The 24,664-nt window shown below is 39.6% G+C and overlaps 1 protein-coding gene across 1 annotated transcript in view; it reads right to left on the bottom strand.

Moving 5' to 3' along the window:
• Positions 1 to 24,664, bottom strand: part of LOC115377073 (uncharacterized) — a 34,152-nt gene that overhangs the window by 5,657 nt on the left and 3,831 nt on the right. Inside the window, exons 5-18 of the mRNA XM_030076940.1 lie at positions 23,216 to 23,304; positions 19,327 to 19,426; positions 19,119 to 19,162; positions 18,872 to 18,949; positions 18,130 to 18,326; positions 13,986 to 14,050; positions 13,714 to 13,820; positions 12,657 to 12,759; positions 10,581 to 10,680; positions 8,654 to 8,693; positions 7,986 to 8,037; positions 5,550 to 5,658; positions 1,981 to 2,064; positions 1,664 to 1,781 (exon numbers count right to left, since the gene is read on the bottom strand). Of these exons, the coding sequence (XP_029932800.1) occupies positions 1,664 to 1,781; positions 1,981 to 2,064; positions 5,550 to 5,658; positions 7,986 to 8,037; positions 8,654 to 8,693; positions 10,581 to 10,680; positions 12,657 to 12,759; positions 13,714 to 13,820; positions 13,986 to 14,050; positions 18,130 to 18,326; positions 18,872 to 18,949; positions 19,119 to 19,162; positions 19,327 to 19,426; positions 23,216 to 23,304 (1,286 nt within the window). The remainder of the gene's footprint in view (positions 1 to 1,663; positions 1,782 to 1,980; positions 2,065 to 5,549; positions 5,659 to 7,985; positions 8,038 to 8,653; positions 8,694 to 10,580; positions 10,681 to 12,656; positions 12,760 to 13,713; positions 13,821 to 13,985; positions 14,051 to 18,129; positions 18,327 to 18,871; positions 18,950 to 19,118; positions 19,163 to 19,326; positions 19,427 to 23,215; positions 23,305 to 24,664) is intronic.

Below are 24,664 nucleotides of genomic sequence, written 5' to 3'. Positions count from 1 at the left end.
ATTTGAACATAACAGGAGGGTTAAGATTAGGTTTTTACTGAGGCTTGGACAGGTGGCCGTCAGGTTCGGACAAAATTTTTCCAGCTATAGTCAGGTTGGGTTAAAAATAATATTTCCTGTGTCTTTGCCATGAATTTTGCTCAGTTTCCATCATCAAAAGAAACATTTTTTTTAAGAGTTGTCATTGAAATGGTGTGTTGTGATGCTGTGTACTGTGAACTGGGAAATTACAGTTGTCCACAAAACACTTTGGGACAATAGCATCAAACACACCAGCACACACACACACACACACACACGCAGGAACATACTGACCAATGAATACTGGACTCATTAACTTGAGAACGAATAACCAGCACAAATATTAGGCCCTATATAAGAAATATGTTGGCCTCCCAGTAAAACAGCAGTTGTTTGCAAGCACTTCTGAAAATATATATAAAAAAAATGCCTATAATGTAGGCTAATGGAGAGTGGTGTGCAGCTTATAGGTGGAAGAAAAAGAAAGGAGAAAAAAAAAGCAGGTGACTCGTCAATCTGCATAATGAAACTGGATAATCAACATCCAAATGAAATTTGTAACTGTTTTGACCAAAAATCTGAAAAAAAGTATTTATCTGCAAAGGTAAAAAATAACTAATTTTCAACTTTTTTTTTTTTTGCAACACTGAGACAAACTAGAGCATGAACACACCCAAGAGAAATCCTAAAGCACCACCACAATGATTCCTCTCTCTTATTTTTTTGTAACTGGTCATCACTATTTAACAGACTTGATGCTACTTTTGTCAGATTTCCCTGAATCTCCCAAAACCTTTACAAAATTAAAAATTTTCCATGACTTGTCCAGGGGCCTGTCAATTGTATTTTCACGTTTACTGACTTTTCTTGCAGACAGAAGACAAAGAAAGCAAAATGTGTCGGACGTCAGTGTGGCATCAGCGTGTTTCCAGTTTCACTCCCAGTGTCCTTCAGCTGTTTACCAGTTTTGTGGCATCTGTCCGTCTGCGAGTGGCTGATTTGGGTCTGTTTGTCAGTGTGGTATCTCTCTGGCTGAGCGCTGTCTGGCTGGATCGTGCTGACTATCTGTCCGGCCACAGATCATACATCTTGTTTTCAGAGCGTTCCCTGCTCTGCTGTGTCTTGTAGCAGAAGACTGGGCCGCCTGCAAGGCCTTTGGCTTGCCGTCTGACAATGATTAGGATAACTACACCGGCTAATCACCAGGGCTTGCGTGCCATTCTGCCTCTGTGTGTGTGCGTGTGTGTGTGTGTGTGTGTGTGTGTGAGTTCCTTTGAAATCTCTGGATTTCAGCTGGATGGAGAAACACTGCCCATAACTCGTCTGAAACAAAAAGCTCGGTATGCACTCGGTTATGCTCTCACCTCCACAAGCACGCACACAAAACCCAGGCACGTCTCTTTCACGCAAACACAGTCATCAACACCGACACACTCACACACCCAGTTCTTCAGTCTCAAACACACACACACAGAAGGACGTGTGCACAAACACACAAGCTCATTTCCTCACTGCCTTATGACAGAATGTGCCACTGAATGAGGAATAGGGTACTTGTGGCATTAAAATAATCCAAAAAAAAAGAAGAAAAAGAAATCCAAATTTTCTTTTTCTCAAAATCTCTCTCTCTCTCTCCCCTCACCGTGTGACGGAGTTCTGCGTTCCTGGCTGGATGAGGTGGGAGAAGTATTCCTCCACCACAGAAGAAGTCAGGTGTTTCTTCAGGTAGGGGAAGAAGAGAGGATGACGAGCGATCACTCCTATGAAAAGAGAGAGAGAGAGAGAGAGACGCTTTTCTTTACTAACCAGTTTTTTTTTTTTTTTGGTTTATGCCAAATAAAACACTGGAGACGTCAAACACATCAGTTCCTGTGCAGCAAGAAAGAGCTGTTACATGAGAGAACAGCAAAAAACAGGCATTTATTTAGACAACCGTCCTTTGTCCGGTGCATTTCTCACCGATGTTAGCCGAGTCTCCCTTGTCTCCGCTCCTGGTGTAGGCCAGCTCCTCCAGCCTGTAGCTGTGTGGTCCGCTGGGTAAATCTGCACAGAGGAGACCAAGACACCAAAAGACTAACTTTGGATGTGTTTTTTTTTTTTTTTTTTAAGCTCAGCTGCACAGCGGTGAAACAGCAGCACACACAAAATCAAATGCAGATGTAATAAATGACCAGACAATACAATGAAACACAATGACTCTGTTGGGTTTGAACCATTTCTTCCATTTTTTGGTGACACCTTGTGCCGAAAGCATCCGTGCAGCCGAGCGGCACATCGTGGCAGCTTGATGCTTTCTAAACGGCAAAGAGCAAGTCTGTCCGTCAAGTTACACTGCAAAAACTCAAAATCTTACCAAGATTATTTGTCTTATTTCAAGTCAAAAATGTCTTATTCCTAGTCAAAATATCTCATTACACTTAAAATAAGACATGATCACCTCAGAAGTAACTTGTTTTTAGACAACTGTCTCTTGTTTCAAGTGAAAATTTGCTTGAAACAAGTGAAAAAATGCTTGTTTCATTGGCAAAATTTGTTTCTTGTTTCTAGCTAATTTTCACTTATTTCAAGTGAATTTTCACTTTTTCCACTGGCAAATTTTGCCAATGAAACAAATGAAACAAAATTTTCACTTGAAACAAGTGAAAATTGTCTATAAACAATTTACTTCTGAGGTGATCATGTCTTATTTTAAGTGTAATGAGATATTTTGACTAGAAATAAGACATTTTTGACTTGAAATAAGACCAATAATCTGGTAAGATTTTGCGTTTTTGCAGTGTACAACGCAAACAAACCGCAGACCAATAAGATACAAGACTTGATTTATGTGACTTTGGCAACGGCAAAATCGGTGATTGCAGAGGAACAACTGACATGTTAAATATAAAGAAAAATGTAAAGGCCGTGTGGCGATGTGCTGAGGAAAGACGGTGCGCCACAACGTTTGCCACGCTTGCGACCAATCAGGACAGCCTCACTGATGAGAAAGAAACACGCTGGTTTGAATCAAGTTTCTGCTTCCTCGTTTCTGTGCGAGTGTGGCTGGAATCCTCCCGTTTTTCAAACAAACTGAAGGAGGGAAACGGTTCAACGAGTTCAAACACGCCAATCAAAGCGTGCCTGGTGTGAACATGCTCTTAAAAGCGCTTGACAGTAATTATATTTGCACGTCATAATTGCGCTTATAAATCTGATCGCTCCCTGACCGACATGAGTGATTTAAACGTGGCTCTCGAGTGTAAAGAGTAAAACGGGATGAAAATGCGAAAAACAAAGCTTTCCCTCTTCTTTCTTTCTTGGTTTGGTTCTTGTGATCAGGCAGGACTTCCTTTTTTTTTCTTCCTTGGAAGTGGAGGTATGGGAGCCAGCCAGGACTCTGTGTGTGTGTGTGTGTGTGAGCATGTGTGTGTGTGTGTGTGTGTGTGTGCGTGTCTGTTACAATTCAACCTTTGCTTTTCTCTTCATTTTGTGGCTAAATTTGATTTCTGTTCTCCGTCAGAGAAAAATCGTTAACGTAGGCGTGGAGAGTCTCCAAACAACATTCCTACAGGATCAGTGTCCGCTGGTAAACTCTGCAGTGTGGTGTGTGTGTGTGTGTGTGTGTGTGTGTGTGTATGTAAAATTGAAGACAGCATCTTGTGTGTGTGTGTGTGTTTTGTGAAGGGCCACGTGAGGGCAGCAAAAAGGAAAGGCTGAAAGGAAGTGGCACGCCGTGTACTTTAAGGAATAAGGGACCACACACACACACACACACACACACACACACACACACACGGTCAAAGCTCCCTCTCTGAACAGCATGGTAATCCCGGCTAGCCGTGGAAGTCTGAATAGTTTCTCACAACCTCCAGCCGCTCTCGTTCACGACCTCTCTCTCTCCCAGGGATCTTGCATTTGACCCACTATACCTCGCTGCATATATTCATATACAGATCATATTTACACATCATATTTTCTTCATATATTTTGCATTTATTCTATTTAATTTTATTTTATGTTTCCATTGCTGCTGTAACATAAGAATTTCTCAGTTTGGGATCAATAAAGTAAATCTATCTATCTATCTATCTATCTATATAAAAGATATGGGCTGATAATATATTAGTAAATAGTAAATCCCTCCCTCCATCTCTCCTCTTTTCCTTTTCCGTCTCTCACTCGTTTTCTCTTCCTCTCTCTCATCCTCTCTTCCTTTTGCTCCTCTTGATCACTTTCCTCTTCTTTTCCTCCTCTCTTCCTGAATCCCTCCTTCTCCTCCTCCTCCTCGTCACTCAAAATCCTCCCTTTACATGATTTACCGTTTCTCTCCTCCTCCTTTTTTCTCACTTTCTTGTCCTCCACAGTTTCCCCTCCTCTCTCTCTCTCTCTCTTTTTTCTTCTGCCTCTTTTCTTTAACTCTCGTCTTTCTCCCCACTTCTCTAAGGGTTGCCACTCGGTGTTAAATGTAAAATTCTCTCACTTTTCCGTGACTAAAATGTTGGATTTCCATGACCTATATCATTTTTATTTTCCCCCTTGGCTAAAATATTAAACACATTTCTGATTCACAGGTTGGATTACAGTTTGTTATGTTCTTTTATTCTGCGGGTGAAGTGAATTGAAAATGAAAATAAATACCATATTTGAATACACCACGACTTTTCCACCATGAGTGTATTGAATTCCTGGAATTTAAATTTCCGGAAAAGATTTTTCAAAATTCCAGGACTTTCTGGACGCCTGGGCACCCGCTTCTCTCTTCCCTCACCTCTGACTTCGTCCACGGGTCCAGTTTAAGGGAACTGTCACTCAAATCCGGCTCTGACCCCATTCTTACCCAGCCGCTCTCTCTGTGTGTGTGTACAGGTGAGCGGGGACGTGGGAATATGTCGCCCCCTGTAGTTACAGTTCAGTCACTGCACGTCAGGCCGCCTCGGTGTTTGACCCACATTCAGTCAAATGCAGAGTCTCAAGATATGGAAGTCATGTTCTGGAAAACTAAGCTGACTTTCAAGAAACCGCAGACACACATTTGAAGTGATTTCACCCTACAGACCCCGCTATGAAAAAAATATTTTGCTTTGTGTTGCTTAGTGGTGACAATAATAATCACATGTTCATTTTTTTTGTATTGTAACAGTTTATAACAAGTTAAATTATGGTGACATGAAACTATTCCTATTTATTGAGGACCACCTGGAAGCACCTATTGGACTCCTGGTTGTCCCCGGACCGCACTTTGACAACCGCTTACCAAAATGACTGAGATGCAGTCTGGCTGCTGTTCAGTCCAGGCTCAGAATCTGTATGTTCTCTGGTGCCTTTTGCCAAAATGTTTACTGTTAATATATGCCATTTTATCTTATTGCATTTTTTTCTTTGTTTCCTTTTCTATGTTTTTGATGACTTATGTAAGGCACTTTAAATGTATGTATGAAATGTCTTGTACAAATTTCGATTCTGGAAACGGGACTGAGAGTAAATCCTGCACTGCTACAGGTGAATATAAATGTGTGTGTGTGTGTGTGTGTGTGTGTGTGTGCACTCACCTGTGTCAGGCACGTCCTCTGCTGAGGTGGGATGGGCGTCCTGACCGTCTGCGTCTGGTGCCGCCTCCGAAAGCGTTTCCGCCAGGCTTCCACCAAGGTGCACGTCCACCTGCCGTGACATCATCACTGAGCGTTTACTGCATTTTTCAGCTGAGAGGCTCGACGGTGTGTGAGACGACACGGACTCTCAGCTCACAAAATATACTCATGCCGTGCAGTTGCTGATTTTATCAGGATACAAATCCTTAGTTTTGATTCGGTTTCAATTCATTTCATTGGGACTGCAGTGCCTGATGCACTATTGCCTTTTTTCACAAGTTCACAGGATTATATGACACCTCATAAAAATATTCAATGTGCACATTCTTAGGCATTTCAACAACTTAATAGACCTGACAGATATTTTAAGGATCAGTTCAACCTTAATACAAAAAGACTGTATTTTTCTCCAGTAGTGCAGTCTGTCCATCTAGATAGTTTTGATGCGATCTGGTTTCCAGTGTGTGTCTCTTCATCCCAGTACAATGGGGCTGGACTGGTATTCCAAGGAGTACGAATTAGAGGTGGATAGGTACAGTTTGACACTTCTGTGGGTATCCAAGTCATGGTTCTTAGAAAGACCCGGGGTCAGATTCATAAAACTCTGGGTAGATTCATGACTAAAATGTGTATATGCACTAAGCCAGAAATATGCATACGCAACCTTTGCGTCAGACTTTAAAAGAACAAGCACCAAAGCCACCATTGCTGTCCTTGCACACAGCCATTACACATGACTTAGCGTATTCACAGCACTCATCAGAATGACTTTTAATTGATCACAAATGTGCTCCACCCATCAATCCGTCTGTATTATGTGACACACAGCAACACACATATTCTCACTCAGAAATATATTAAAAAAAAAAAAAAAAAAAAAGAAAATAAGCTTGCACAAAATCATACTTACACAGTGAAAATGGATATTAAGAACACCTAGTATATAGAAATAATAAAGTTCCTTTAATAATGTTGCACAAATTTCCACTTTTATGGTGTTTTCTTCGAATTTTCCACCAGGCCAGCAGCCAAAATTTTTCTGTGTGGTGTGAAGTCTGCAGGAAGGTGTGCACATTCTCACCACACGCTCTTTTTTTATAAATACCGATTTATGTGCAGAAAATAGCCTATGTGTGTTTCTGTGCGAATGCAGCGTTTATACATCCGACCTCTGTTGTTGCTGTTGTGTTTTTCCACATGTAACACCCACCCAGGAACACCCACCCTGCCCCATTGCATAGGGTTCAGGGAGAGTGGGAGACAGACTGGAAACCTCAACAAATCACACAGAAACCATCTGGATGGACAGACCACACTGAAGGGAAGTGGGAAGATATCTGTTTTTTGTAGTTTGGGTGAACTGCTCCTTTAAAGATGGACACTGCTGTGGTCCCGAGGTAAAAGAGGCACCTGTTGGCCCGTTCCCCCATCAAAGTCGGCACAAAACGCCGCTGAGTGGATCACTTGAATGTCAAATTTACCGACGATTCCTACTCATTTCAGCCAGGTTTTATTTCTACATTATGTGGTGTGTGTTTGCTGATAAGCAGGGAAAAAATATAATTGCCAGATTTTTGCATGGACACTGGCTTGAGTTTCTCTCCCATGCAGTTTTCCCAAAACACTTGACCTCCAGACCGCACAGCTCGGTCATTACATAACGATGAAGTAACTCTTATCGAGTTCTTTCCATGCTAGAATCTCATGACAAACCAAAATGCATCGACCAGTTTGTTTTCTCAAATGGAGATACTTTTTTTTTTTTTTTTTTTGGTCTTCAGCCATGCCTTAAAGACAGTTCCTGCTACGTGGGTAACGTGCAAAGACAAAGTCAAAACTCAGTGTCAAAAGGGTATAAAGTTACACGTTAAACACAAAAAATGGATAATGAAAGCTGTTCTCTCTTATTTTACACACAGCTTGACATTTTACTCAACACTATACACAAATACAATATACAATATACAATATACAATATACAAATACACAGGGGGGTGTTCAACAGCGCTAACGCATGACTGGCCGTTCATATATCGACAAAAACTCCTATAGTGTTGTTTAAATTTCCTCTTGAAATGCAAATCTGCATAGTTTTTGATTTTAACCACTTTTTGATTTTAGGTTTTTTATTGCCTGTTTTTTTTTTTGGAGTGCATTTGAGAATGCTGATTTTTTTTTTTTTTTTTTTTTTTAAGCATTATTCTTGCTGTCAGACCTTTTGGAAAGCACTTTGCAAACTGAAACTGCTTTTATGCAAACGCGTAAATAAAATAGAAATAAACATTATTTTTTATTCCTGTGGTTTCTAATCCCAACCTTAATCCTACTGTCATATTTATTGATAAACATAGAATTTATACGTACAATTTAAGTTAGTTTGTCCAAACCGATCCATACCTTCAGCTGAGACTTGGGCTGCATAAAGAAGAATGGCTTCAACACAGGAGAGCTGTAAAACAAAGAGTTTGCTTGTGGTTACGTGGCATTAAAATGACCTAAACACATACTGTATACATACAGTAATACATATACTAATACTGCAATACTCATTGTGAAGCACTTACAAGGCAAATAATCCAAAATGCAAACATTTTAAAGAGGGAAGCCAAACTGCAAAAAACACAGGTATGTATTATGGGCTTCAAATACACACTTTTTACACATTTCCAAGCTTTTCAGACATAAATATAAAAGCTAGATATACATAACTCTGTGCAGACTGTCTGCACATACATTAAACCTTGATATTTGTCTCTGAAAAGTCTGTGAACGCTATCAAAGATGCATCGCTGAGGGCTGTAATAAATACTTTTTTGTGTTACACAGTGGCTTCCCTCGCGTGTATTTTAATATTTATGACTGCTTTTTTGGGGGAACCATATTTTCCACATTTTGCTGTGAGTCTTGCTTTCACTAAAAATTAAAAATTCATGTGCAGTGCTTCCAAAACCTTAAGGATATATCTGATATTGTGGAAATAATAATAATAATAAAAAAAAAGAGAATATGATTGCAAATCTGCCCGGTGGGAATGTATGGATTTTTCTGTGCATTTTTCAGCTTACACTCTCGGCCGTCCACCCACTATGCCTGTCAGTCCAGGAGCTGGAGTGATGGAGGAAAAAAAAAAGAGGATTAAAGAGGGAAGGAATAAGAAAAAGAGACAAAGGGAAGGACAGAAAATGATAACATGTCTTGAAAAAGAGGAGCGATTGTCCTGCAACCTTTTAACACCACAAATCATTTGCTTAGCTGAGTTACAGGTCAGTGTGGCTCTGCTTTTAAGAGGGGTCATTCCATGTCAGATCAGCAAATGGGTGTCACTGTGGCGACTCAGATTTCAATGATCCCATGATCCCATAGTTAGACAAACATGTTTTATGAACACTTTTCAAATTTCACCCGCTTTGGACGAAAAACAGATTTTTGGCGAATTTTTAAAGTGAGGTACTGCCATGTGAGTTTGGTCAGTTTTTGCCGATGACTTGCATTTTGGCACAACTTCAATGTGCTGTAACTTTATTCATTTTCATCCTACAGTAATGAAACTTGGCATATTTACTAAATAAAAGGTGCTAAATCCGATTTTGTTGTTGCTTTCTGTCTAAAATATAAACTTTGGGAGCTACTGAGGACCAAACTTTGAATTTTTTTCAGGCTGTGCCTTATTGGGACCACTCTCTCAGAACCAAGATATGTCACAGAGTTAGATCTGGTATGTTTAAATTATTTATTTCCACCCCTAAAACTAAAATAAAGAATGTCTGGACTAAGAACCCATTCCAGTTACTGCCTTGCTAACATTGAAAATAATGCCATAACGTGGTAAACAGGAGGTCTAGGTATCTCCAGAGGCACACCTTGGATTTATTTCAAATTTTCAGTGGATACTCTACTGTTGTATGTGGAGTAAACAACCAAATATTGTGAATGTGTTATGAAAATTGTAAATGTTACAGCACTTTGAATATATCGAAAATCCATGTAATTTTACAAGCTTTCAACTTTAGTGTGCAACACTTAATAATTAAGTTTCATGACAGTGAAAAATGAAGATGAATTAATTGAGATGGTAAAGTGAGCTGACTTCAATATTATAGCATGTTTGTGCATGTTAAGCAATTGATCGGTACAATGGGGTAATTCAATTTTGGTCAAAAATAGCTGAAATTAGGACTTTGTTCGTTTCAGAGATAGCTTTATCAGATGTGAGATTTTCTTAGAAATTCCTGAGGTCATGGTGACAAATGTATGAAAAATCTGATGATCTGACATGGAATGACCCAGCGGCAAATTCCACAGGTAAATAACCATTATTTGGAGATGTGCCCTGCATTAAACAGCGGTAAAACAGTGAAAACCTTATGAATTTCAGGACGTACCCGCCACTGCAGCTGGTCGACTGAAAAAAAAAAAAAAAAAAAGTATTTTCCTGCCCTACATACTGTTCTACACCACTCCTACATCGAATGGCATGATTCAAAGCTTGAAGTCAGCCTAAACTACACAGACCGACCTTCCATGAGTCAGATAAAGTTCATCTTGAATGTGTGTGTGTGTGTGTGTGTGTGTGTGTTAGTTGAACTTGTCACCGTAAACAAAAGTGGAATCTGGTTCATGAGGTCACAACCCCCTCCCTCTTATCGTGAGTAACACACAGCCTGCACTGAGCTGATTAATACTCCCTCCTTTAAGGGTGCCAGAGAGTATGTGTGTGTTTGCATGTGTGTGTGTGTGTTTGCATGTGTGTGTGAGACAGGGAGAAACAGAGGCTGTTAACAAGCCACGCTACGCAGGGTGCTGGTGTGTGAGCATGTATGTTTGCAGTTTGTCCTACATATATTTTTTTTTTTATGCCTGGGTGCGTTCGAGGATGACATCCAGGTCATTAGTGGCTCTCATATGGATACTTAGCAATGAAATGGTAAAGGGAGCAAGTGTGTGTGTGTGTATGTGTGTGTGTGCATGTGTGTGAGTGTGTGTTTGTCGTACCCATGCCGGTGCCTGCAGGAGCAATTTCCCTGGAGAAAATTTCAAGTGCTTTCTTGTGTTTGTGCTGAACAGCCATCCAGATCACAACCTCCCGAGAACCCTATAGATAGATAGAGAGAGAGAGAGAGAGAGAGAGAGAGAGAGAGAGAGAGAGAGAGAGAGAGAGAGAGAGAGAGAGAGAGAGAGAGAGAGAGAGAGAGAGAGAGAGAGATAGATTAGATACACAAATACGTAAATAACACTTTCTATAAAGTGCATCACAGGCTGGTACAGCTCATTAACTGGAGGGCTGATGAGGCAGGTCAGTGGGAATGTAACTGGCTCACGGTGCACTATTTAGGGCTTGAAACACCTTTTTTTGACTCAAGTGCACATCAGTGTAAATATTAGTTTTTCCTATACTGATACCAATATCATAAAAGCCTCCTTTAGCCTAAAGCACTGGATTACAATCCAATATCACAGCATTTATTATTAAACTTCAGGTTACATAGCCTGACATTTCACCACTGTAATAAATGATGAGTAAAACAACCTCCACTGACAGACCTCTATGGGAAAATGTCAGCAGTTTGGCATATATTTTACAATCTAAAGTCCCATTAAAAAGCCAATGTGCACGGAATGCAAAGGCTTCTGATTCAATCATATGCTGCAATTTTTAAACAATCATTCGCGACTGATGCGCAAGATATCGGAATCACACGTGGCAGGTGTAGTCAGGGGGCTACACCTGTCTAAAAAGATTCTTCACAGGAGTAGATGCACTCACTACTATGTTTATATTTCCAACCTTCAACATAATTTAGTAAGCATCTTTCTGCCTTTTTTATTAGTAAAAAAAAAACCTGTATTTTCAAATCCAATTTTTAGTTTTTCTTGTGTTTTTGGGCCCAATATGTTGATACAGTATGACAAAATGACAAAAATAATGGCTGGGTCATATAGATGATGATATGCTGGGAAAAAAAGGATGCCAAACTTTACTATAGTAAAAGATTTGAATGGGCTTTATAAACAGAAATTGAAAAGCATGTACAAACGGCCAAATACCGTCAGACTTTAAGGATTAAAGGGCTTCTAAAAGTCACAAAAAAAAAAAAAAAAGAAATTCAACATGACAACCAACCTTAAAACTTCTTCTGTGGGTCCCTTCTAACAGAAAAAAATAGGTTGTCAGCTTTTACCCAGACATTTCAGCAAAAGTCATTTCTGAGGCCAGTGGGTCTGACAATGTTAGACCTCACCTCCTGAGGAGCTTTGCCGAGGAGCTTGCCCCAACCCAGCAGCCCATTTTCCAGTTATCACCAGAATCCCATTCAATTCAATACCAGCAGCATGGAAAACATCACATGTAACACCCATTCCAAAAAACATCCTGCTCCAAAGAGCATGATGACTACAGACCTATGGCTCTCACATATTTACTGATGAAGTCGATGGAAAGAGAGGTGGTCCAACACCTGCTGCCCCTTCTCAAAAGAGACAGAGGAGAAGGAAAGAAAGAAAGAAAGAAAGAAAAGGATGGACAAGGAAAGGAGAAGAGGAAAGGAAGAAATGGGAAAACAGGAGACCAAAGGAAAACGTGACAGGAGGAGATGTGGAGGAAGCAGCAGAGAAAAAAAAAACTGAGGTGACAAGCCAAAATAAAAGAAAAGAGGGGAAAAGACCAAAAGAGGAACGTGAAGAAGAGAACGTGAATCAAAGAGGTATGGAGGGCTGGAGGTTAGAGGCATGAAACAGGCTTAACTCTGATCCTGACCTGCTTCTAGTGGAGTAAAAAAAGAAAGAGGGATGGGGAGAGAGAGCGAGAGAGAGAGAGAGAGGGTACGGCCATGAAACATGCTTAGCTCTGACCCTGAACTCTTTCTAGTGCCGGAGAAATGAGGGAGGGCCAGAGAAAGAGAAAAACACAGATAGAGAGAGGAGAGAGAAAGAAGTGGAAAGTCTGGCTAGACAAAGACAAATGGATGAATAACTAATGAGCAGGCTGCGTTTGAGGCAGTAGGTGCTGTGTGTGTGTGTGTGTGTGTGTGTGTGTGTGTGTGTGTGTGCGTGTGCGTGCGTGTGAGTTGCCTTGTTGCGAACGTTGGCTCCGTAGGTGTCCTCAGCTCCCAGAACCTGGACATTGACAGAATTGAAGTCTTCCAATCCTAACTGTTTAAATATACGCCTTGTCCTACACAGACACACACACACACACACACATTAACACATTACACAGTATTATTCCAAAGCCACAGACTTAAGAGCTCAGACAAAGCAAAATCCTCTGAAGCTGCTATGTCACCAGACTCATTTTATTGACTCATAACATTGCATGTGTGTCCCTAACTGCCAAGATATGGAGGACTAAAAAGGACAGAACGAAATATATAAATACGTCTTTAAATAAATACTTAAAAGTGTCATTAATTAATTAAAATGGGAATTAAACAAATAAATGTGTCATTAAATGTGTCATTAATTCATTAAAATACCAACTCATTTAATGTAAAAACGTATATATAATTATTTCACTATTTAATTCATTATTTCATGGACCGGTGTTGCATGCATCATGAATTAATTTTATCTGTCAAAGTCACCCAACACACTGTATGACCTGATGCATTTTTATATTTACCAACTTGTATCTTTCTTATTTAGATATGCTTTAATTACTCTGGTAGACTTCTGTTTTACATTCAGTGCTGTTTATAGCGACTGATTTCTTCTGCAACATACAAAAATCCTACCTACCTACCTACCTATTTGTACTTTTTGTATATTGTTGTATATTGTATACAGGTTGTTCATTGTATATAGGAATGTCATATATTCTTTCGATTTTATCTTTATTCTTATTTTATTTTATTTTATTATTTTTTATTATTATAATCGTTATTATTATTATTATTATTATTTTTTTTTTTTTACTTGCACAGTGCTGGAGTTGTTGCAATTACATTTCACTGCTGCTGTACCTGTACATTCATGCATGTGACGAATAAATCTCACAAACCCAGCTCTCAATTTTCATTGGATGATTCTACTAAGGGATGCCAGCGCAGCGAAGTTGCATGGGATATGAGATGCATTCAAGCTGCATCTTGTAAAACCGGCCTCGGTCTTTTCTCATGCATGCACGCACCTTTTAATGATGCTCTCGGCGGTTCGCCTGGCCTTCTCTGATGCTCTCGGCCCTCCGACCGGACACACCGCCGTCGCCCTGAAACCATCCATGTAGGTGGCACACACCTAGGGGAGGAGGTGAGGACAGGAGGTGAGGATGAGACGAGGCGCCGCAAGATCTCATCGACATTTTCCATTTTAAACTCTGCTATGCTTTTTCCAGACGAAATTCATTTTTTTCATTTCAGACAATCCTGACCTGCACCAGCAGAGCGTCGCCATGCTGTTTACCTTGTAGTCGTTTGATGGAGCGGAGCCTTTAGCCCCCGTCACTCTGACAGCACCTCCATCCACACCTGCACACAGAGGTACACACACACAGGAAAAAGGGAAGAGCTCAGTCCACTAATACTGAAGCCACAAGTAGCATTTAATGGGAAACAGGGTGGTTTAGTGAGTGGAAGGACTCAACAATTAAACAAAATCCCAATATGGCCAAAAGCAATATCCAAATCACAGGAGCTTTAATTTTTTGGCAACTTGTGTAATAAAACATTGGATTAAATAAAGTATTATGGTGCTACAGAGATGCCGTGGCCTGCAAAATATATTTTCAGGATGTAAGAAAGCATGCTTGTTGGATACACAAACCTGCCAAATATAGAAGGAAAAAAAAACACTTTACTGTAATTTTAAATATTAAATTTATATGTTTTTCTGTGAAAATTAAAATTATGATACAAAATTATCATTCCTACTAAAACTGCGGATCATATCACAATCGCAGTACCTTATAGGAGTACCTTGGAAAATCCAAGTTTCAAGCAGAAGTTTATTACTGTGTTATTGTTTGATCCCATTAGCTGCCACATAGTGACATGAATACAACGCAAGTAATAAACAACTGTACTCGTATCGTAAAATAACTCAAACCATCATTGAGAATAAATGTAAAAAGAAAAAAAAAAAAAAAAAAAATCACATGCACACTGATGGTGAATGCAGGAGTTTATGCGCTTCTCATAAAACTACCTAAAAGGGTGGTAAACTAAAATGTGAACATTTTAATTAAATACCAGCCATTTTTCCCAGTAATTTAAAGTTACTTTCACATGTAAGGGTGGAGCGATCTAATCAGAACACAACCTCGGTTTAGTAGGAAAAGCAGCCGCTGAAACATTAAAAAAACATTTTATTACAGTTACTGACCAGCTAGGGACTCTCAAATCTTGACGAATGATGAAGACAGAACTGAAAAATAATACGAACTGGGAAATTTCTCACTGTAACACCTTAAATCAATAAATGGAATAAAAAATAAAAAAAAATCAGGTTTCTACGTTCTGCATTTTACTTTCACTACCGGCCTCAAGATGTCACTACAGTTCATTTGCATTTATTTGCATCTTGATTTTGAAATGCAATCTCTTCAAAACACCAGAGGAAATCCTGAAGAATACATCAGCCACCTGCCGCATGGGACCTGGTTCAGGCTGGGACATTTCGAAATACAGAAACTGAAACCTTCCAGATGCGAGATTCTGTCATGGTGAAAATGAAGAGAGAAAAAAAAAATTGGGGATTCTCATGGCCCATTCCCGACCCTTTGTTCCTCGTTTTCCGTCTCTTCAGTCTGTCCCTCAACACCAATCTCTCACCCCGCTCCCACCGTTGACTCGTCGGTCTTATCCTAACAGCTCCTTCCGTATACTGGAAACATCACGCAATGCTTCGCTCACCCCAGCTTGAACCGGGCTTGAGACACGCCACCAGTTCATCTTAAGTTCACATTCTCCCCTTCCTTAAAAAAAAAAAAAGGGGGGTCATCAAGCGGTCAAACGAGGGTTAAAGGGTTCGACCGAGCGCTCAATTAGACAGAAATATTTGGATTTTGAAGGGGAACGTGACGGTCAACAAAAGCTGCAGACAGGCTGTACCAGACTGGATAGCACCCATCGCCCCCCGCATCACATCCCAAAGTTTAAAAAAAAATAAAAAAAAAGATGTTATTGTTGTGATAGCGGTTTTTAAACATTCAACTGAGAGTTCAATTACACAGAATTATTGGTAATTTTACCACCAACAATCACAGTCTGCACAGTCTCATGGTGCATTTACAGTAGGCCTAATTAAAGTGCACGGTAACACTATGGCTTTTAATTTAATTTTTTGCGACTTTACACACTGAAATCAAAATGTAAAACAATTATAAAGTAGGGAAAAAAATCTTGTGTATTAGTTTGTAAGATTTTGGGGGTAGTTCCTGGTTTTAAGGTCACAGGTCTCATCATTTACACCCTCCGTTCTTTCTGGATGCCGAAGATTCCTACTCCATGAACTGCACGTTTTCTAAATGGACCTTGGCGGCTGACCTACATTCTTGGAGTCGAGATGTTTTATGGGTCGAGTGTTTTAGGGTTAACTAAATTATGAGTTTCTTTGAGTGTGCTTTCATTACGGATTAATCTGACTCAATTTATCACCAGCTAAATCATAGCATCTGTTCAAGCTGCAGTTCCAGCAGAAGCCTCAACTCTGATTTTGTTTTTATTCCAGAAGGAAATTCGGTTTCAGCCAGGCATTAGATCACAATTAACACAAGCGACGACAATCCGAAAACATAAAAAATGGTATTATTAAAAACACACAAAGTCTAGCAGACACCGAAGAAAGACTGGGAGACACATACATAGTTATAGCTCCGTGCTGACATTAGCACCGGTTGCTTTTCTAATTTAACCTGCTGACCATTTAGATACATGACAAAGACAAAAACCAGACATTAAGACTTTTGGTTGTAACAATAATCTCTATCAGCAAGCACTGCAAAAACTCAAAATCTTACCAAAAATATTTGTCTTATTTCAAGTCAAAATGTCTTATTTCTAGTCAAAATATCTCATTACACTTAAAGTAACTTGTTTTTAGACAATTTTCTTGTTTCATCGGCAAAATTTGCCAATGGAACAAGTGAAAATTAGCTTGAAACAAGTGACAATTGTCTAAAAAACAAGTTATTTCTTAGGTGATCATGTCTTATTTTAAGTGAAATGAGATATTTTGACTAGAAATAAGACAAATATTCTTGCTAAGATTTTGAGTTTTTCAAGTGAGTTCTTTTCACCTGGCGCTATTTTATATTGTGATGCAACTGCAACGTCTCAAAGTGCTGCACACAACTATTTGCTTTATAATAATGCTAGAGCATGTGTTTTCTTATGATCATAAAAAGATTTAGCTGCATACTGTCACTATACTATGCAATTTTGTGATAAAACAGAATTCAAATGTTTTTTTTTTTATACTACACTTCATTTTTGAGGCTGGGTCAGTGTGAAATTACACCAAACGCATTTGCAATGTAGCGCATTTAATGCTGCTTTTGATTCATAATAATATTAGTACTAAAAACTGACTTCTTGAGCTGCATACAGAGTTTCTCTGTCGCACACAACCTTTAAAGAACATCAGCAAAAGCCCCACTCACCTTTTAGTGCTGGATTGTGATGTGGTTCTTGAATACCAAAGTGTTATGTTTAAAAAAATAAAAAAAATTGCATGTCCTTTTACATTTCTATAACAAAACTACAAGCTGGCCTTGCTGGTCTGGAGAGGAAAACACATCCAAGGTTAAAAAAAAAAAAAAAAAAAACTGCAACAGCTGAGAGAGGGGTAATTTAAGGGTCAAATAAGAGTTATGGGTTCAGCAAAGTGTTGAACTCAAGTGAAATATTTAGGTTTTTTTTCCAGCACCACTTAAAATGTACACACTGCGTATGCCATTTGGTGGATTCTTACTCTTTCGAAAAGCCTTACAGGACCGTGAGTGTGAACATTTTTCTAATTAGCCGCCCCAGTGGTGATGAAACCCTCGCCCTGGCAGTTGACAATCAAAAAATACTAAATAAATTTAAAAAAAAAAGACACTTCAAAACAGTCTTATCACTGAAACGGAGTTCACCGAGGGATCGCCAGTGGGATTTATGCACTCCAGTGAGGGTTCATTTAAAGGTTAGGGGTTGAGGAAGAGCGCTAGACGGGTTCACGCCGGGTTGACGAATGCATGTTTAGTCCAAAAAATAAATAAAAATAAATCACTTACAGCTGATAATGTGTCTATGGGGCGGTTCATCGGGGGGTTACGGGTTCAGCGCTGGTTTGAAAGCGGAGTTCCAGAAGCGTTTGTTTGAGGTTGACAGATGAATGTTTAAGGGTTATGAAAACAGTCAACAGTTCAGTCTGTGGTCATGTTCACAATACTGTGTGTGTGTGTGTGTGTCCTCAGCATAGCCTGGTTTGAGCAAATGACCTTTTGTATGTGTGTGTGGTCAATTTGTCTCCACTTGAAAGTATTAATTGCCTTTTACAGCATAGAAACAGTGCTGGTGCTGCTGGTGTGTGTGTGTGTGAGTGTGTATTTGTGTCCAGTAGCTACCTGGTATTTCCTTTATCACCACCCGGCTGAAGTCGCAGGTGACGTCGGGCAGCAGGTACCGCCGCGGGTCGCCGATCTCGTACACCAGCTGCTCGGCCACCGTGCCAAACGAGACCAGGCCGCCGGTTTTGGGCGGCTTGGAGAGGACGAACGAGCCGTCGCTGGAACATTCGACCACCGGGAAACCCATGTTGTCCCTGAGACGGAGAGAAAAAGGGACAGAAATTGAATGAGTAATAAAATTCACACACACACACTGCAAAAACGCAAAATCTTACCAAGATTATTTGTGTTATTTCAAGTCAAAAATGTCGTATTTCTAGTCAAAATATCTCATTACACTTAAAATAAGACATGATCACCTCCGAAGTAACTTGTTTTTAAGACAATTTTTGCTTGTTTCAAGTGAAAATTCACTTGAAACAAGAAACAAATTTTGCCAATGAAACAAGCAAATTTTCACTTGTTTCAAGCAAATTCTCACTTGAAACAAGTGAAAATTGTCTAAAAACAAGTTACTTCTGAGATGATCATGTCTTATTTTAAGTGTAATGAGATATTTTGACTAGAAATAAGACATTTTTGACTTGAAATAAGACAAATAATCTTGGTAAGATTTTGAGTTTTTGCAGTGCACACCTAGACAAACACACACACACACACACACACACACACACACACACACACACACTCACACACAACAGGCCTCGCTTATCAAAGTGGCGAGGTAGTTCTGCCTTACCAGTCAGGAACTTTGTACCAGTCGGTGAATATTCCTCCTGTACACTGGGCTCCGCACTCTATCAGGTGGCCTGCAAGACTGACACACACACACACACACACACATAAAGAATGTTAAAGCAGTATCTCACAGAAGAGTACTCTATATCCCCTCTAATAACATGATACATGGGGAAAAGTGTATGTGTGTGTGTTTGTGTTTGTGTGTGTGTGTGTGTGTGTGTGTGTGTGTGTGTGTGTGTGTGTACCTCCCTGCCGCCAGTAGGTCATAGTCATTCCTCTCCCATCCGAACTGGAACAGATAAAACCCAGACGAGTTACATTCCTACACTTTCTCACCGCCTCGCTCCCACACACACACCGGCCATACTCCTCTTCCACCGGCTTGCAATAACACACACACACACACACACACACACACATGCACACAGACACACACATTTATATCAAGTGTACCGTGTGCATGAGCGGCCCCAGAGCCACGGCGCTGTCCACACACCGTCCCGTCACCACGATGTCAGCCCCCAGGTCCAGACACCGCTGGATAGGAACGGCCCTGCAGAGAGAAAGAAGCGCGTTTATTTGGGAAAGAGATAGAAAGAAAAGGGATAATCCACTCAAATGAAGCCCAGTCTCCACCTGGCATTACTTGTGATGTGTTTCATATCTAATACCACAGACTGTATCACTTATTTACAGTCTGTGGTTATCACACGATCACGGCAGGCCCGGCCTCAGATTATTTATTTACTCCTGTGGGTTTTAGAGGGTCGGCTTAAATAAATACATAAATAATAAACCCAGAGGAGGGTGAGGAAAGCGTCGAGCAGACAGTGTTTTTTGTTCATTAACCGGCTGCTTTCGAGCCGACCCTCTCACTGAGGACACGCTGGATGCTGTGCACGCCTGCACTTAGAGAAGTCCACTTGTGATGGGATGTAAACACCAGGTGGAAACAGGGCCTGAGACACCGTGCTGAGGTGTCCTTAAACGGTAACTAACTGTCTACCCCAAATTTCTGTGAAGCCTGACCTCTAACGTTGGGAAGTAATAATAATAATAATAATAATAATAATAAACTTTATTTATATAGCACCTTTCATAATATAAATGCAGCTCAAAGTGCTGTACAGTCATAGCAATAAAACAATTAAAAAAAAAAAAACAATAAATAATAGACAGTAAAACAATAAAACCCAATGAAATAAAAGAATTAAATACATAAGAAGATAAAAAGATAAAACTGCAGCTCAAAGTGCTGTACACTTTTAGCAATAAAACTATAAACACAATAAATAATAGACAGTAAAACAATAAAAACCCAATGAAATAAAAGAATTAAATACATAAGAAGATTAAAAAAAAAAGATAAAACTGGAAATAAGTAATTAATTAAAAGTGAGACAATAGGAATACGTTTTGAGCTGCTTCTTAAATCGACCGACGTCGCTCGGTTAATCTGCGGTGGGAGTTTGTTCCAAATCCTCGGTGCACAGTTACAAAAAGATGACTCACAGTCTAAAAGGTAGGAAGGTGCTGAGCCATTTAGTGCTTTTACAAACAAGTAAAAGAACCTTAAAATCTCTCCTCAGTGCCACCGGGAGCCAGTGCAGAGCTGCTGACACTGGTGTAATATGTTCTCTTTTGCTGGTTTTGGTTAAAATTCTTGCTGCTGAATTTTGAACGAGTTGCAGCCTATCTGTGTTTTTTTTTTTGTTTTTTTTGTTTTTTTTTAAAAAAGGTGTGACGTCACCTTCTGTGGAGATCAACACCTGCCACCAAAGACCAGGGGCCCTACTTTTCACCATAAGAAGTCAGGCTTCAGAGAGATGTGGCGTTTGGGGGGTTAGTTACTCGCCCCCTTAGCCCTCACCCTACTATTTATTATTTTAAAAAAATAAATGGGAGTTTATTATGATGTCAACAGAAAGTGGAAGCTGCCCTCTCGCTCCAGCCCTTCTCCATCTACTGTTGTCCACTGTCCCCACTTAAAAACAAGGGTTAGAGCTGAGTAGGCAATGTGGGGCACAAACACTGACCTCTGACCTCTGGGTTTGAGTGATAAATCAGGAATGAGTTCAATCCATCATTGGTAGATTTATTTTTGCTGTTGTTTTTTTTTTTTTTTCCTGTCAATTTAATAATGCTATAGACTACGGTGGGTTGACACAGTTAAATACACTACTCACAAAAAGTTAGGGATATTTGGCTTTTGGGTGAAATTTATGGAAAATGTAAAATGTTCACGCTACAGTGATATTATATCATGAAAGTAGGGCATTTAAGTAGAAGCATACACTGGTGATTTCCTCATCTCAGACAATTTCTTGAAACAAAAGCCAACAACAGTGGTGGGTATACCACAACAAAAAATGTCAGTGTCAATAACTTGTCATGTGCCCTTGAGCATCAATTACAGCTTGACAGCGACGTCTCATGCTGTTCACAAGTCGACTTATTGTCTGATGAGGCATGGCATCCCACTCTTCTTGAAGGGCGGCCCTCAGGACATTGAGGTTCTGGGGTACAGAGCTCCGAGCCTCTACACGGCGACTCAGCTGATCCCATAGGTTTTCTATGGGATTCAGGTCTGGAGAAAGTGCAGGCCACTCCATTTGAGGTACCCCAGTCTCCTGCAGCCGTTCCCTAATGATACGACCTCGATGAGCCGGAGCATCAAACACCTGATGTGAATTTTGCCGTTAAACTCCTTGTTAGAGAACAGCAACTTGTGCAAAAAGTACTGAAACACTGAACAGTTGGACATGTGCATTCAAAAGTTTACAGAAGGTCACATTAAGTTCACCTGTAAAGGTTAGAATGCATTTTAGGTTCATCCTGAAATTTCACCCGAAAGCCTAATATCCCTAACTTTTTGTGAGTAGTGTATATATATATATATATATATATATATATATATTTTTTTTTTTTTTTTTTTTTTTTTTTCCCCTCAGCGGGATTAATTTATCCTACCAATTAATTTGTGCTCTCAGATATGAAAGTGAAGTAAATTGAGGCTTAAATTCTGCAACTTTGTTAACAGCAACTGGACATTTTTAAGTCGCATGAGATGTGCAAACCTGCCTAACACTCAGCGCAAATAATGCCATTTTGTCCTGTTCATCATAAACAAAGGGGCGGAGCAGGAACTGTTTGACGACATCCCCCCTAAGGATCACCAACTAATTTTATTGAGCCCGAGAGCAAAACAGAAGAGAGAGAGAGTGAAAGAAAATAATGTTTTTGATTCAGCTGTGCAAATGTCAGATAACCGCCACTATCAAAGCATCTAAAGAGAGTGCAACGGAAATAATAAATAATAGCCAACATGTGACAAATAACTCAAAACTGTTCCCTTAAGAAGCTAAAGGGAATTTTACTCGTCTTTATAGTCGGTTCACAGTTACAGAATTAGCAAACGAGTGCAAAGTATGAAGCTGCTGTGTCATTTGTTCAAATATGTATGTGTGTGTGTGTGTATGTACAAGTGTATTTTTATTGTTCCACCCCTCTATTACCATTGTGACAGTGGTGTGGCTCATGCTGTTGTCCTCCAGCCATTCACCTCCACATAAAACCAGATCTTTCCACTGCACCGCAAAGGTAAACGCTAACGCTTTTTTTGCTGTTGTTGTTGTTGTTGTTCATTTTAAAAAGGTCAAAGGTCATGACCGGGGTTAATCTCACGGTGTGTAGCCCTGCTGGACTTTTGCTGCAACGTACCGCAGTGTTATGGGTTATTAAAGCTCCTGGTTTGTGGATGGTTTGAGCCAAAGAATATTTTTATTTCAGCTTTATTGTGTCACTCTGAATTGATGCACTGCAGGTCACTTGACACCAGGTGGCACTGGTTAGCTTCTTATCATATCATATCATAGTATGGCCTTTTATGAACCAGTGGTTTTTAATGTAACTTGTAGGTTTTTATTGTTTATGGGATCTTTTAATAGCTTGTTTTATGTATTTATGTATTTGTATTATGTTTTATTGTTGTATGGGATCTTTCAGTAGCTTACTCTATCATTGTTTTATGTGTATTTATTTGTGAGTTGTTTTTATTGGAATGCACCTTGTAACCTTGGTTTGGAAAGGTGCTATATAAATAAAGTTATCATTATTATTATTATATCTTATCTTCTTCTTATCATATCATGATAGTTGAAGTAACTTTATTTCCTTTCCCTTTTTGACTTTTAACACCCCATGCCACTACGACACAGCACAGCATGAATGTGCTTAGTGATCACAGGAAAATAAAAATAAAAGTCATGAAAAATACAAAACTGTAATGACTATAAACCCAGACCTCAAGTGTATATATGTGTGTGTGTGTGTGTTTTCTTACCCCAGGTAGGCGTTCATACTGTGGAGTGTTTTGGGTAATCGTTGCCCACCGCTGCCATCTGCCATCTTTACTTCTGAGAGACTGTCTTTCTGAGAGGAGAGGAGAGATTGTATCATCACTCCTGCAAACCAAATGTGCTTTTCTGGGCTGATTCTTATTACCGTTTTTTTTTGTTTGTTTGTTTTGTTTTTTGTTTTTTTTCTAGGATCGGCCAATACCGTACATCCTCAGAGTGAGGCCAGCAATATTACTGTGCTCATATTATTACAATGTCATTAAATTTTCTTGTGGCTTACAAAAAGATTGCCGGTTATTAAACTCAACCAGGCCAGGCGACCAGGCCCTCCAAATATTATACAGCACAACATTCATTAGATAAATACTTCAATATACAGAACAAAGACAAATACTAACAGGTGTGCTTTGCATTTGGCAGCCTCTCTTTTACTTAACAAGAACTCAAAGTGCCAAGTAGTTTTCATATCTCATATTCTTAGGTTAGTCTTTATTGTATATGTTTCTGCATTTATTCTATTCTATTTAATTTTATTTTATGTTTCTATTGATGCTGCTGTAACATAATAATTTCCCAGTTTGGGATCAATAAAGTAAATCTATCTATCTATCTTGGTATCTAGATCACAGTTGTCGTCTTCAAGGCCTCAAAATCAAACAATGCACCAGGCTTCATGCCTACGTACGGTGAGAGGAGAACCTTTTGTTCCCAAAAATGAAGCGTGCAAATAAAACAAGCATGTGCTGTGAGTCGCTCTTTCTGAGTCATTCCCTAAAGCAGCTAAAAACAGCTTCCAAACTGGAAACAGCTAAAACTAGCAGGGTCATTCCATATTCCTACAATGTCTTTTGCATATTCAGTGAAGCCTTGCAAAATTTTACATTCATACTATGAATATTTTCTGAGTTACAGGAGTTCCAGCATTTCTGAGCCCTTGTACCTTCATCTTAATAGGCCACATGACATTTTCAGGGCTGAAAAACACACCTGAGCTCCATTTTACATCCATCCTCGGTGTCACGATCCCGAGCCAAAATCATTTTTTTCTTCAACACGACTTTCTGTGACCAACTTTGAGCATCAATATCTTTGGAAAAATGAAAGCTTCAACAGCAAAACTGCACCAGATTAACGTCGATGACACAGTGTGACAGAAAAAACGCACTGGAATCCTTCATGTGTCACATGTTTTCTCATAATTCATCAGAGAAAACCTGAAAAAGTGCATTTTGGGAAACACTTTCAAGGGTCATATCACCATGTGGGATGGACGGTTGGTTAAAACGGATTATGGCAGATGAATTGCTCTCATTCCTTCTGTGTCAAACTTATTTTCTAAAACAGGAATATTTTGACTCCCGCGAAATGTGAAATTGGAGATTCTCTTAACTCCTGAAAGGAATTACAACCATGAGAATACTCAGTGAGTGAAG

The sequence above is a fragment of the Myripristis murdjan genome, chromosome 18 (genome assembly GCF_902150065.1).
Source record: "Myripristis murdjan chromosome 18, fMyrMur1.1, whole genome shotgun sequence".
Taxonomy (NCBI): Eukaryota; Metazoa; Chordata; class Actinopteri; order Holocentriformes; family Holocentridae; genus Myripristis; species Myripristis murdjan.
This window is presented reverse-complemented; position numbering and strand designations above follow the sequence as displayed.